At 41.2% G+C, this 12,470-nt stretch overlaps 1 protein-coding gene across 3 annotated transcripts in view; it reads left to right on the top strand.

Annotated features, from left to right (window-relative positions):
* LOC113207713 (nuclear hormone receptor FTZ-F1 beta) overlaps positions 1 to 11,905 on the top strand; it is a 41,244-nt gene extending 29,339 nt beyond the window's left edge. The window contains exons 2-15 of one of the 3 annotated variants that reach the window (XM_052267317.1): positions 3,016 to 3,148; positions 4,113 to 4,317; positions 4,436 to 4,818; positions 4,904 to 5,018; positions 5,103 to 5,373; positions 5,504 to 5,661; positions 5,754 to 5,865; positions 5,944 to 6,436; positions 6,533 to 6,645; positions 6,731 to 6,914; positions 7,047 to 7,299; positions 7,381 to 7,535; positions 9,123 to 9,240; positions 9,325 to 11,905. In XM_052267317.1, coding sequence (XP_052123277.1) covers positions 4,119 to 4,317; positions 4,436 to 4,818; positions 4,904 to 5,018; positions 5,103 to 5,373; positions 5,504 to 5,661; positions 5,754 to 5,865; positions 5,944 to 6,436; positions 6,533 to 6,645; positions 6,731 to 6,914; positions 7,047 to 7,299; positions 7,381 to 7,535; positions 9,123 to 9,212 — 2,526 coding nt within the window. In that variant the 5' untranslated portion in view covers positions 3,016 to 3,148; positions 4,113 to 4,118 and the 3' untranslated portion in view covers positions 9,213 to 9,240; positions 9,325 to 11,905. Of the gene's footprint in view, positions 1 to 3,015; positions 3,153 to 4,112; positions 4,318 to 4,435; positions 4,819 to 4,903; positions 5,019 to 5,102; positions 5,374 to 5,503; positions 5,662 to 5,753; positions 5,866 to 5,943; positions 6,437 to 6,532; positions 6,646 to 6,730; positions 6,915 to 7,046; positions 7,300 to 7,380; positions 7,536 to 8,510; positions 8,865 to 9,122; positions 9,241 to 9,324 lie in introns of those variants that run through there. The other 2 variants (XM_052267319.1, XM_052267320.1) reach the window with 2 other exon arrangements.
* The last annotated feature ends 565 nt before the right edge of the window (positions 11,906 to 12,470 follow it).

Raw genomic sequence — 12,470 nt, 5'->3', positions numbered from 1 at the left:
CCCCCCCCCCACACTCCTTCTACCTCCTTCCCTCCCTCCGTCCCTCCCTCCCTCTCTCTCCCTCTCTCTTTCTCTCTCCTTCTCACTCCCACTGCCGTGAGCGGGGAGGGCCTGCCGCCCTGCTGCCGCCGCGGCATGGCGCTGCGTGGAGGCCAATGACCGACCTCTGCGCTGCGCCGCGCCCGCCGCGCGCCGCCGCCGCCCCTCCCCACCTCACCTCCGCGCCCTGCCCTGGCTCTGCCGCGCCGCGTCGGCTGCCTGCGCGCTTGCAAGCTGCAGCACATACGTAACGTCCCGTGATGCGTCGCGAAGTTTTGAGCCATGTGGTCAAGGTGGTGGCGAGGCGTTCTGTTTCTACACTGTGAAAAAGTGCACTGTATTTTTTACAACTTAAGCTGGATTTCAGGTATGCTGTGGAAAATACCCTCGTAAATTTACAGCATTTGTTGTTATTTTTTTAACTAAATATGTTGCAAATTTGCGGCAGCCCATTATTGCTTGTCGATCAATTCCAAGTCAATACGAGAGTGCTTGTAAATTTACAATTTCAACTTGTAATCACTCTCGTCAGAGTTACAGGAAAGTTTTCCATGATGTTTGTTGTAAAATTACCCTTTTAAATTGTAAAATTACAAGCACTCTGTACCGACTTGGAATCCGAGAAAGAATGGGTAATCGCAAATTTACGACATATTTTGTAAATCGAAAATACAAAATGTATTGTAAATTTACGAAAATACTTTTGACAGTAAATTTGCGACACACATCCTAGAAACCACTTTCGTGAACCTACGACTATTTTTCACAGTGTATTTTATGTGAAGTTCCTTGTTAGCTCATCAGTACGATGTGCCCATTTTGGACAAATTGTAATTTTACTGGAATTGTTACTGTGGCTGATGTGTTACTATCCAGTCAACTATTTAGTTGAAGAGGAGTGTTTTCCGGTCAATTGAACACTTGGTTTTTCAGTGTATGCGTAACAAATGCGTAACATTTAAGATAAGTTTTTTGGGGGTCTTTGGTTTGTGTTATTGTTTGACTCGCTTGTCATGCACGTCTCTGCACCGCTGTGACTCATGCCAAACCACCACCACCGCAACCACCACCGCCACTTCTGGGAAGGGCAGTCAGTCTTGCGGCTTTGCTCCGCTCTGCTTTGCTTGTGTGCGACCATAAACTGGCCCTGGGCACGGGGCCACCCTATGGGTGCACTCTATGGGGCCACCGTCACCGTATGGGACCACCCTTTTGGGGCCATGGGGCCACCCTTCCTTTAGAGTCACCTTATGGGGCCGGGGCCATACACGCTAAAAAATAAAATTACCATAGACAATATTGGGAAGTGGAAAATCAAAAGTCAGTCCTGAGATCCTGACTCATTGTCGAGGCTTGTGTAGCAACCCTGCAGGGATTTAAAAATTCGCAGTATTAATTTCTTTGAACTTTCTTTGAACGCGTCCGGTGCACGACTTGGAAGGCCTCTCGGGAGTCTATAGCTGACCTTGAATGCTTATGTTGTTAACATGTCATTTCCAACAGTTTAGGCGGCCCCGGGCCCCTGCACCAGCGGCAGCCAGCGCGGTGGCTGGGCACTGCCGGAGGGGTCTCTGGAGGCTCCAGGCTGGAAGGGATTTACGAGCAGCAGCCGAAAGCACTGATACTGCCTTCGCTCGTAATTTTTTGTGGCGTTTTTTACTTGTCTTATTTTTATTTTATTTTTGCTGGACTAGCAGTAGCAGTACCGGCCGAGCCGAGAGCGTGCCTAACCGAGCAGCAGCCTCGGCAGCAGCCGCTACTGCAGGTGGTGCGGTGTGCGTACGCGTCCGCGTGTTGCACACCAGAGGCGCAGAGGCGTCCTACTTTAAATGTGCAAGAACTAAACCGAGATAAACATGCTCACATGTACCCTATAGACGTACGCGCGCGTGCACACACGATTAACACCCAACTTGGCAACTTCGTCCTCCTGGTGTTGCTGCCCATTTTTGCCCCCCCCCCCTTCTCTCTCTCTCTCGATCCATGACCTACCCATTCTCTGAAGCGAATCAAGGTCGCACCAAGGGGAGGAGAGCCATTGGCCCATGGGTTTGTCGAGGGTGAGAGGGTGGACGACGCCCGGGTGAGGGGGGAGGGGGGGGGGGCACCGGCACCCCCTCGATGGTTCGTTTGATAAGTCCCTATAGAGGTCCGCCAATCCCGGCCTCCGCGGACAAGAAATAACGGACGTGGAGAGGTAAAATCACTCGAAATCTATACCGCAAGCTACTCGGCAGGCTCAGAAAAAGCGCGTTGCCGTGTGCTCGTGTGCGTGTTTGTGCGCGTTTCGTGCATGCATCCGTGCACGCGCGTGTTTGTGCGTTTGTGTAACCTAGAGAGCAGTGCTGCGTGTTGGTCTGTACCAGCGTGCTCGCCGAGCTAGTAGTAGAACTAGTACTATAGAAGGTAGAGGTGAGGAGGGGGCGCACGACTGCCTCCTTATTTTTAGCCCTACCGAGCGCGGCGCAGCGCGACAGCAGCGAGCGCAGCCCCCGGTGCATTGTGCGGCATGAACTGCAGCATTCAGTGCATCATGCGGTGCATCATGCAGTGCAGCATGTAGTATGCAGCATGCAGTACAGCATGCGATGCACCATGAGGTGCATCATGCAGTGCAGCATGCGCAGCATGGAGTGCAGCACGGAGTACAGCATGCAGTGCATCATGTGATGCAGCATGCAGCATGCGGTGCAGTCCGCAGTGCAGTTCCTTTTGTTAAATCAACCCGAATCGATCTTCTATAGGGGCGCGTTTTCCGTTAGATTCGTTCAAAGTACGTCCGTCTTTGCAATCCCTTGCCACCTTTCTCTGCCTGTTGTTGTCGCGAGAGAGAGAGGGGGCTATTCCCACTTCAGTATCCAGTCTGCTATGTCTCTATGAGAGAGGGAGAGTATGGGGCTTAAAAACTAGTACTCTCTAATGTTAATTAAAATTCCCCTCGATTGTTCTAATTGTTGTTTGGTGTTGGTGTTGCAGGTGACTGAGGCGCTCATGGCAGGCTGCATGGGGTTCCCGCCCCCTGGGCCCGCCCCCGGCGCCACCGCCCTCGCCGCCCCCGCCGGTCCTCGCGCGGACCCTCCGACCAGATGATACCGTGTCCGCTACCCTGGTAAGTAAGTGCTCACACTATTTACAATATTACACTTTTACACTGCTAAATGCTTGCAACTTCTTTTTATATTGGGGTAAATCTCTTTGCAAGCTTATAAAGCCTTTGTACGTATTACAAGTAAATTTAGTTTTCAAGCTTGCGAAGGATTCAGTAAAAAGAGCGACTGAATCTATTTTGGATCCGAAATAAAGCATGTACCTAATTCGGATCAAATGAACCAATTATTGTGAAATCAATCAGGAATACACTTCAGTAGTTTAATAAATTAGTTTTAAACGGCATATCTTGGACCAGCTGGAATGCCGATTGATAGAGATCGATGTAATGTTTGGGTAGTTATGACTAACTCGACATAAAATGCAGTAAAAGTAGCAATTATGGCTCTGGACTGCCCTTTGTGACCAACTTTTGGTTCCTAACACGATGTAACTCTATACATAGTGGTTCCCAAAGAAAGCCGTTTGAATTATTTAAAAAGTAACAGTGCACGGTAAAAATTGTTTCTTATTTCAAGACCTGGTCTTGGATGCCATTGGCTCCAAGACCGGGTCTTGAAATACAAAAAACTATTTTTACCGTGTGGAAGGCAAAAACACTTTGGACCATAGCTTTCTGCCTCCTCTTGAGCGATGAATGGTGGTGAACTTGTCCGCGCGGACTGCTCAGCAAGGCGATGATCGACGGATGATCGGCGATGGTCGCGATGGTATTTTCTGTCAGAAAGTTTAGATCTATTTTATCCGGAATCCGCATTAGGGGTTAATCCGGAATAGGTCCAGTTCCTCTAATGTAATGAAATTCTTCGCCAATTAAATAATTAAATATTTATATTATAAACCTATTTTTCGAAAGACTCTTTCAGCGTGAAACCGACCGGTTTTGTTCTACATTCTTCTTTATCTTTTTGTTTATTCAAATACTTTTCCCCTACATGTTAGTTTTCTCTGCGTGATTTTTTTAGCTTGCGATGAGTGGGGTGAGCCCGTGGAGCGGGGCTCGCCCCCCAAAGACTTCACCGGAGCAGGCATCCTCGTCCCCCGCTCCCGACGCCAGAGTGCCTCTGGACACTGGGCAGGGGGGGCCCGGGGGCGCGCTGCCCCTCGTCGCCTCGGGTCCCGTGACGGTCACCACGATACCAGGGCCCGGCCCTGCGATCGACTCCAACGGTCAGTGAACAGCAACCCTTTAACCGATATCACCTTCGGGGAAAATTAAGGGGTCGTATACAATTTCATATTTCATACTATTTCATATTATTAATACTCGCCCGTTTTTGTCCTGCAGGCAAGAATATAAAATATTACTCCCCAGCGTGCAATGGCAGTATAGTTTCCGAGCAGGGGAAGTGTAGTGTGCTCGTGGGGAGCGCTGAGAGAATGGTGGAGGATGATGATGACGTCACTGGGTCCGATGTTGAAGTCAGTAAAATTCACTTCAGTGGTGTGAACATGCGCCTCAAAAAGAAACATGACTTGATGTCAAATGAAGATTCCCAAGACGGTCTTGTAAAGGACGAGCCTGTTCGGCCTATGTCTTGGGAGGGTGAATTATCTGACGCGGAGATGCAAGAGGATACATCTATGGAAGGAGTGCAGGTCTCAGTTGTGCACAATGCCGACTCGATGTCTGACGACAAACCTCTTCCTCTGAAGTTTGGGCAGAATGTGGTAGGTGACATCTGTACACTGTGTGTCGAGCTTATCAATTATCTCAGAGATTTTGTTTTCTGAAGCGTTATTTATATGTTCGTAGGTGGACTATGTAAAAAGACACAATAACAGTAGCTCTCATAGTACTGGGCGTCCACAGACCTCCCTGTTAAATTCAGGTGCAACTGAGCTACCTCTTTTGGTTGGCAAGTTATTAGGTATGAATTATACTTCTTACCGACCAACACATTATATAATGATAATAAAGTGTCATTGTTAAATTGTGTTTCGTGTTTTTCCAGGTGGTGGAAGTTGTTATAGTCCTGTCCTACCTCATCGGCCACTGGGTGTGGCAGCAAAGCAAGTTCCGCCAAATCCAAGTCCGGATTCAGCAATACATTCGGCGTATTCCTACTCATCCCCCACCCAATCTCCAGTCACGTCGCGACATAGTTCGAGTCATGGTCTACCATCATCTGGCATATCCTCCCCCTACACTCCATCTCTTTCGAGAAATAATTCTGATGCCTCGCAGTATGGGGGCAGTCAACATAGCAGTTGTTATAGTCAAAGGTTTGTTTGGAGAAAATTTTACAAATTAAAGATTAAGTTTATTTGCTTATTCATTCATTCATCTAGATTGATGTTGTTAAGTACTTTGTACTTATAAAACTAAAATCACTGTTCCTTGAATTGCTTGCAGCTATTCATCAGTATCAGTTTCTCCAACCCAGTTCTCCCCAACTCACTCACCTATTCAAGGAAGACATATGCATGCTGTTGGATTTCCTTCTCCTGTTTTAAACAGAGGCAGTGCTAATGACTTCAATGGCAATGGTTCTCCACTGCAGGGTGTATCGGGTTGGTAGTTCTTTTTACTCACATTCCGTCTCTTCGAAAGAGGACCTTCCCAATTTCTATAATTTCACTAAGCATTTAATTTTAATTTCCAGATGATCGAGATGGCTCTCTGCTTGATGAAAAAATGTCTGCCTTGGCTGCAGATCTTGTTCATCATTCTGGATTAAATGCACCTGGGATTTCAAGACAACAACTGATCAACAGGTTTGTTGGTGCACTTTGAATTTTTTATTCCTGACTTTTTGCTGTTTTAATCTAACGACGATGTACTTTTCTTCCTAGTCCATGCCCAATTTGTGGGGATAAGATTTCTGGTTTCCACTATGGAATATTTTCATGTGAGAGCTGTAAGGGCTTCTTCAAAAGAACAGTGCAAAACCGTAAAAACTATGTCTGTTTACGGGGCTCTACGTGCCCGGTCACCATTGCAACTCGCAAAAAGTGCCCAGCATGCAGATTTGAGAAGTGTTTGCGCATGGGCATGAAGCTGGAGGCCATCCGGGAAGACCGCACGCGGGGAGGCCGCAGCACCTACCAGATCTCATACACCCTCCCAGCGGGACTTGTTCCTCCTGACGGCAGTAGTACGCCTCCCAGTGGAAGCGCAGGTGGCAACAGTTCCAACGGAGGAGGTAGCAGTGGTAGTAACGGCGCAGCTCATCCTAAGTATCAAGGATATGGCTCGTCGGGGGACCTCCAGGTCAAACTAGAAGTTCCTGATGGAGGACCAACCGTTGCCTCCTCGCCTCGAAGAGCGATTCCACAGTTATTAGAGGCAAGCTTCCTGATACACTTTTAACCAAGTATTCTTCATTTAGTTTGCATACTGAACACTTTCTCTTTACAATGATTTTTCTTTTCACTAATTCAGGAAATAATGGAAGTGGAGCGTTTCTGGCTCTGTAATGATCAAGAAATGCAACATAAAATGGGGAATGGACCTCAAAGCTCTCATCATCAAGGATATTCATCAACCCCAAAAAGGTAGCATTATTTTTCTCTGGTTGACATTTGCCCTTTGAAAACATATATACACAAACAACTGCATGTAATTGTTTTGTTTTTACAGTTCTAGCAGTTCAAATGCCCACCCTGCAGCAACAGCCACCAACAGCAGCAGCAGTAGCAGCAGCAGTAGTAGCAGCAGCAGTGTGGAGGCCAACAATCTATCAAATCTTACAGAGATTGCTGATGATAGATTATACAAGATAGTCAAGTGGTGCAAAAATTTACCTGTTTTTAAAAATATTTCTGTAAGTTCTCTAACTTTTTTATTTCATTTTTTATGTTGTAAATACTCGTATGGAAAATATTTTAATGATGCATAGGTAGTGCCTTTTGACATGTTTTTAATACCTATTTCTGGTGTGTGTTTTGGGATTTAGGTTGATGATCAGATTGCCCTACTTCTCAATGCGTGGTGTGAGCTACTACTGTTATCATGCTGTTTCCGCTCCATGAGCACTCCTGGTGAAATTCGAGTTGGCCACGGAAAGTCAATCAGCCTAGCACAAGCACAAGATTTAGGATTAAGACCTTGCATTGAGCGAATGTTAAATTTCACTGAACATCTTAGGCGTCTACGCGTTGATCAATATGAATATGTAGCTATGAAAGTCATTGTGCTTGTGACGTCTGGTAAGAACAATACTTTACTCTCTGACTGTTCTTGTTTAGAGTCTTGCATTGATGTGTATGTATTTCTTATTTCAAATGTAGATGTGAGTGATCTTCTTGAACCAGAAAAGGTACGAGCTTCTCAAGAAAAGGCCCTTCAAGCACTGCAGCAATACACTTCGGAACACTACCCTGACATTCCTTCCAAGTTTGGTGAACTTCTATTGCGTATTCCAGATTTACAACGTACATGTCAGGTGAGTTGCTGCAAATATGTTTTAGTTTCTCCTCATTCTCTGTCTGAATTATTAACCATCTGCTATATAAAATTCTGAGTTACCTTTGTATTTAGTTTTTGCTTTGTATTTCTTTTCTTGTGATGATCAATTTTACTCCAATAGTTATTATCTATCTTCTAAAATCAGTCAAAGAGTTTTCATTTCACAAACTACTCAAAAAAAAAAAAAAGGAAAAAAAAAAGGAAAGCTGAAGGTCTTATTTTGAAAAATTGCATAAAAGAATACTGTTAGTTGGAAGTGAAATTTTTAATCATGTTAACATGAAAATATGGTCATTAGACATTTTAGAACTGACAGTGAGAATCAAGCAGAGCTACCAAAAGTCATGTAAGTGTTTTAAGTTTCCAAATATTCTCTGCAGCAACGTTTGAGATGCGATAGAGCGATGTAATGTTGTCACAAGGTAGCTCTGTTTGATCCTTATTTTTGGAACATCAACTTCTAATGACCAGATTTTTGTTTTCAACCTGAATTATAATTTTCTCTAATGACGATTGTGTGAGTTTTCAAAATGGTCAGTGCAGCTTTTGCATAATGCAATCTATTCGCAAGTGTGTATTTCTGACAAAGCAGCTTCATGTAGTCTAGCTTGAAAATGCATATTACCAATTCAATATTTCTGATTTTACTATATGACAAGCTTCAAATCAAACCTGTATTTCTTTCTACCTAGATTAGGATAAATTCATATTTTTTTGTATAGTTTGCCAGCTTTGTATCTGAAAAAAAATATTATTGCTTTTGGTGGTTTGTACTTTTTATCTTCTTATATTCTTATTCAATTTAGTTTAGTTTTCTATAACTTCTATAGACATTCAGATTGGTGCAGTTGAAAGTATCTTTTCTGCAAGCTGTAGGCTTTATTTAGTGCTTTACTCTTTCAAAAGTCTTATCCTTTCTTTGTTTGCTTCTTTTGTCCCTCTCCCTTCTAAGCTGGCGGCTCCAAGGATGGTCAGTATCTGTAGTCTCTTGTTTTCTTGCATTGTTTTCAAGGTGTCATAGATAGTTTTGCATCAATATGTTTTACGTGGAAGCACTTAGCATGTTGTATGTGGCACACTTGTGAAATGAAACAAAAACAACAACAACAATACTGATGCTATGCATTTGCCTCTCTTTAACATATTAGATTTTCTCAATTTGATTTTGGGCCTTATTTTGAATTATCTATGGTGTTACTGGAGATTTCTGTATCTAATTCAGCCTCCTTACCCCCTGGCCTCTAAGAGCCTGAGAGTGTGGTGTTAATCTTGTGATATTCCTCTTGAACATTAAAAATGTTAAAATGATGTGTTGTTGAGCATGTTAATCTGTCTTTTCTTTTATGCCATTCTTTACCTTTCTTACCTGCAACCAATCTAACTTTCTATATGCCATTGTTTTTCTTTTAAATCAATGACTTTATGTTAATTTCTTGGAGACGTTTTAATCCCTAAATTGATGAACATTAGATTCTCATTTAGCTTTAGTTAAGACTTTGAAGTAATGTGCAAATATTACTTCCCTTCATTCTCCATCAGTGTAGATTTTTGTAACTTGTTGCAGGTTGGCAAAGAGATTCTGTCAATTATGAATGAGGAGCGTGAAGGACCAAGCTTCCACCTTCTCATGGAGCTGCTGGGAGGTGATCATTAAAATGATGCCGCCATTTATCTTGTTTCAGGTAGAACAAATATTTAGTTTCTCATTTCCCATTTTCTTGTTTAGTTGACTTCTAACTCATTTGCATTTCTCTTTGCTTTTTCAGTGCTTTCAGTGTGCCTTCCATTTGTACAGAACTAAACTCTGAACCAAGCAGCAGGGTATTGCCAGGTTCCTTCATTGTCAGTTGGTCTTGCCTCTAGCCTCCCCAGTGGGATCCTCATAGACCTATCATCTCACTGCCTTGATTCATTCATGAATCAACACAATTTCATGTATGTACTGTTCATTTCTCACTGGGTGTCAAAGTGCCATCTAGTTTGAACTTGCTGAATGTTTATGAGAAAAGTGTTTTGAGCAATTAAGCAGTTTTTGTTTACTTGCCAATACACTTAGGTATTGAATTGACTACTGTAATTTTGACTGGGACATATTTTCAGACTAAAATATTTTCAGATTTACATGTTTTGTAGTAAGTTTTAGGTCTATTTGTCCTTGAAGTTGATCTGTTCATACATTTTAGATTAACTAAAAGGGAGATACTGATAGCAAAATTTACATATTCACAAATGGATTTTAGTCAAATATGATTCATCCTGTCCATTACTTCAATTGTGATTTGCTGTTTGGCTTGCCGACCATAGTTTATGGGGAAATGAGATTTATTTGACTTACAATGTCATGAGTGTGCAAATGCATGTATTCATAAAGTCAAATCATATTGATCTCATGATGATAATCTGTTTCAATGAAAAATATTGACAACCCATTGGTAAAACGTTTCTGGCTTTATTCAGTCTTAAAAGTTTTTTAAGAATATTTAATTTACTTGCTCTCTTCTTCTCCATCAATTTGTGACATGTGCAACGTCATATCACAATGCCTTATCTTTTTGAAATCTTTATATAATTCTATTTATGTATTCAGTTTTTCATAACTGTTACAAGACTGGATTACTACATTTAGGAGATACAATTTTGTCTGTGAATCTTTGCCATTAATTGAATCAACTTTTCAAATTAATGCAAAGAAAGGGCTTCCCCAACATTTGGTGTCTGGTATCTGCTATCTCAACTTGTGCCTGTTTAATCTTTGCGGGCATTCTTCTTTTCGCCTTCCGCTGGTGAAATGTTATAATATCTATCATTTTATTTATTGATTTCTGTAGTTAAGTTACCATTTTCATGGTAGTAGCCATGGTTGTGCCACTGTTCATCGAAATATCAATGAGCAGGATCAAGCTGCCATTGTGAGCTTACAACCTTTGGCAGTCACTAGATTATGAGACAATGCTCTTTTCATGAAATATAAAGTCACAAAATGCTTGGCATCTGATACGCTTTAGTACAGTATCAACCGGTGGTTGATAAAGTTTCACAAGTTGAAACAAACCCTGAGATGTACCGATAGTTTTCAACTTTAAAAACAAAAATAGGAAAGAGCATTGCTTTGCTGCCATTCACTGGGTATTCCAGAAAAGCACAGAGGTAGCAGGGGCCTATCCACAAACATCACAATCAATCCCCTAAGCAGGGTTGAGTCATCTGACTCATTACTCCCAGTAAGATAATGATGTACTTACATTCAAGTAAACTTCTAAGAAATTGAGAAAAGACTTACACACTGCCGTGTGGTGCATCAGAATCCGTGTTATTATTTAGTATTTTGTTTTTTAAGAGTGTGAATTGTGTGCTTGAGAGTGTTTAAATTAGAAGTTTTGTAACAATCATTTTTCACTTTTTGTATATGAGTAACAGTTTAAGTGAACAAGATTTTGCAATGTGTTCGTACATTGTGTTTCAAATCAAAAACCTAAACTCTACAATGTTACATACCATATGTAATGCAGAATACTATAACTATCTGGCATGATGTAAAATGTTTCATAGAAGCAGCTTTAGTTTCTTTATGTGTTTAAGATAAGAAAAGGTAGTACCTATTAACTACCTTTACCTTATGCTTTTAAGTATTGAAATTTTTAAAGTTACATTTGTGTTTTTTGTCTATAAAATACTGCTTCACGTAAGCGAGATGCCTTTCTGGTAAGGAGCAGCTCTGAGAATTCAAACATATTTTCAGCGCTGTCAGTATTATTGTATATGATTTTATTTAATTCAGTGACTGAACTCGTCGAATCATCCCACCAACTGGTTAACAAAACAATTGTAATGAACCCTAAATAACTTACATGCAGCTCAAGAAATCATACCTCCGGGTCAATCATCAACCATACATATTTTATTGAAAAGCCTTTGTATCAAACAGTCAATTCCATTTGACCTAGGGTTCAAAGTCAATAGCATATTATTATCTTTAAAATTCTATTTATTTTTGCAGTGGTCTAAGCTTAGATGAACTGTGAGACAAATGTTTTTATTATTTCACTTTAGCTAATGGATTAAATCCTGTAATACAGGAGTGTTTTTTTTCTTTCTTTTTTTTTGATAGATGTGATTGGTTTCTTGTTATGTTTTAAATGGCTTTATTATTTTAACCGTTTTGAAGTTAATAATTAAAGAAAACTCAATATAAAACAATGTAAGAAATACTTGTTGAAAATTGTGAGTCTTGATTTCACGATCTAGACTGTGTATTAATGCTGTTGCTTAAGAATGTAAATGAATTCTTATTGGCTTACTGATTGCAGTGTAACTGCCACTGTGTTGATCTCTATGAGTTGTGCATAACCTATGTTATTCATCGGGCTTAAAAAGACTTAAGAGCTAATATTTGCAAGAAAAATGAAACAGATTTATTTTGGCCTTTCATTTTTCTAGATGTTTTTTGTATGCTACAATATGTAGAGATCGGAATCCAGTTCCTAGTCATTGGATGCCTTCTGCAGTTTTGTGTGCATTCCTGTTAGTTCCAAAATTTGATATTTATCATGAAACAATCAAATTTCAAACCTTAGACTCATAATTTTTATAGTTGATATTTGTTTAGAAAAATTAGTACGTACAGTTAAATATTTAAAAAATTGATTATGTGAGAGAATAAATGTGACAGTCCTGTTCCCACTTTCATCCAAGTCATCACAGTCCGACTATTTTTGGATAGATTTATTTATGACTATTGTGAGTGAATGTTTCAGCCCTCTTCGGGAGCTATCATAAATCTTACCTTTCAAGTAAGATTTCCACACACATCGATTCATGTACTGCTTTTATACAAACTTCCACTTGTATTTTCTTAACTGACTTTGTATCCTTCATTTTAAAATTCATAGTTGGTTTTTGTCACTTTTGACTG

Source organism: Frankliniella occidentalis, unplaced genomic scaffold, assembly GCF_000697945.3.
Source record: "Frankliniella occidentalis isolate FOCC.00 unplaced genomic scaffold, Focc_3.1 Scaffold50, whole genome shotgun sequence".
Classification (NCBI taxonomy): Eukaryota; Metazoa; Arthropoda; class Insecta; order Thysanoptera; family Thripidae; genus Frankliniella; species Frankliniella occidentalis.
Note: the sequence above shows the minus strand (reverse complement) of the source record. Positions and strands in the feature narration are given on the sequence as shown.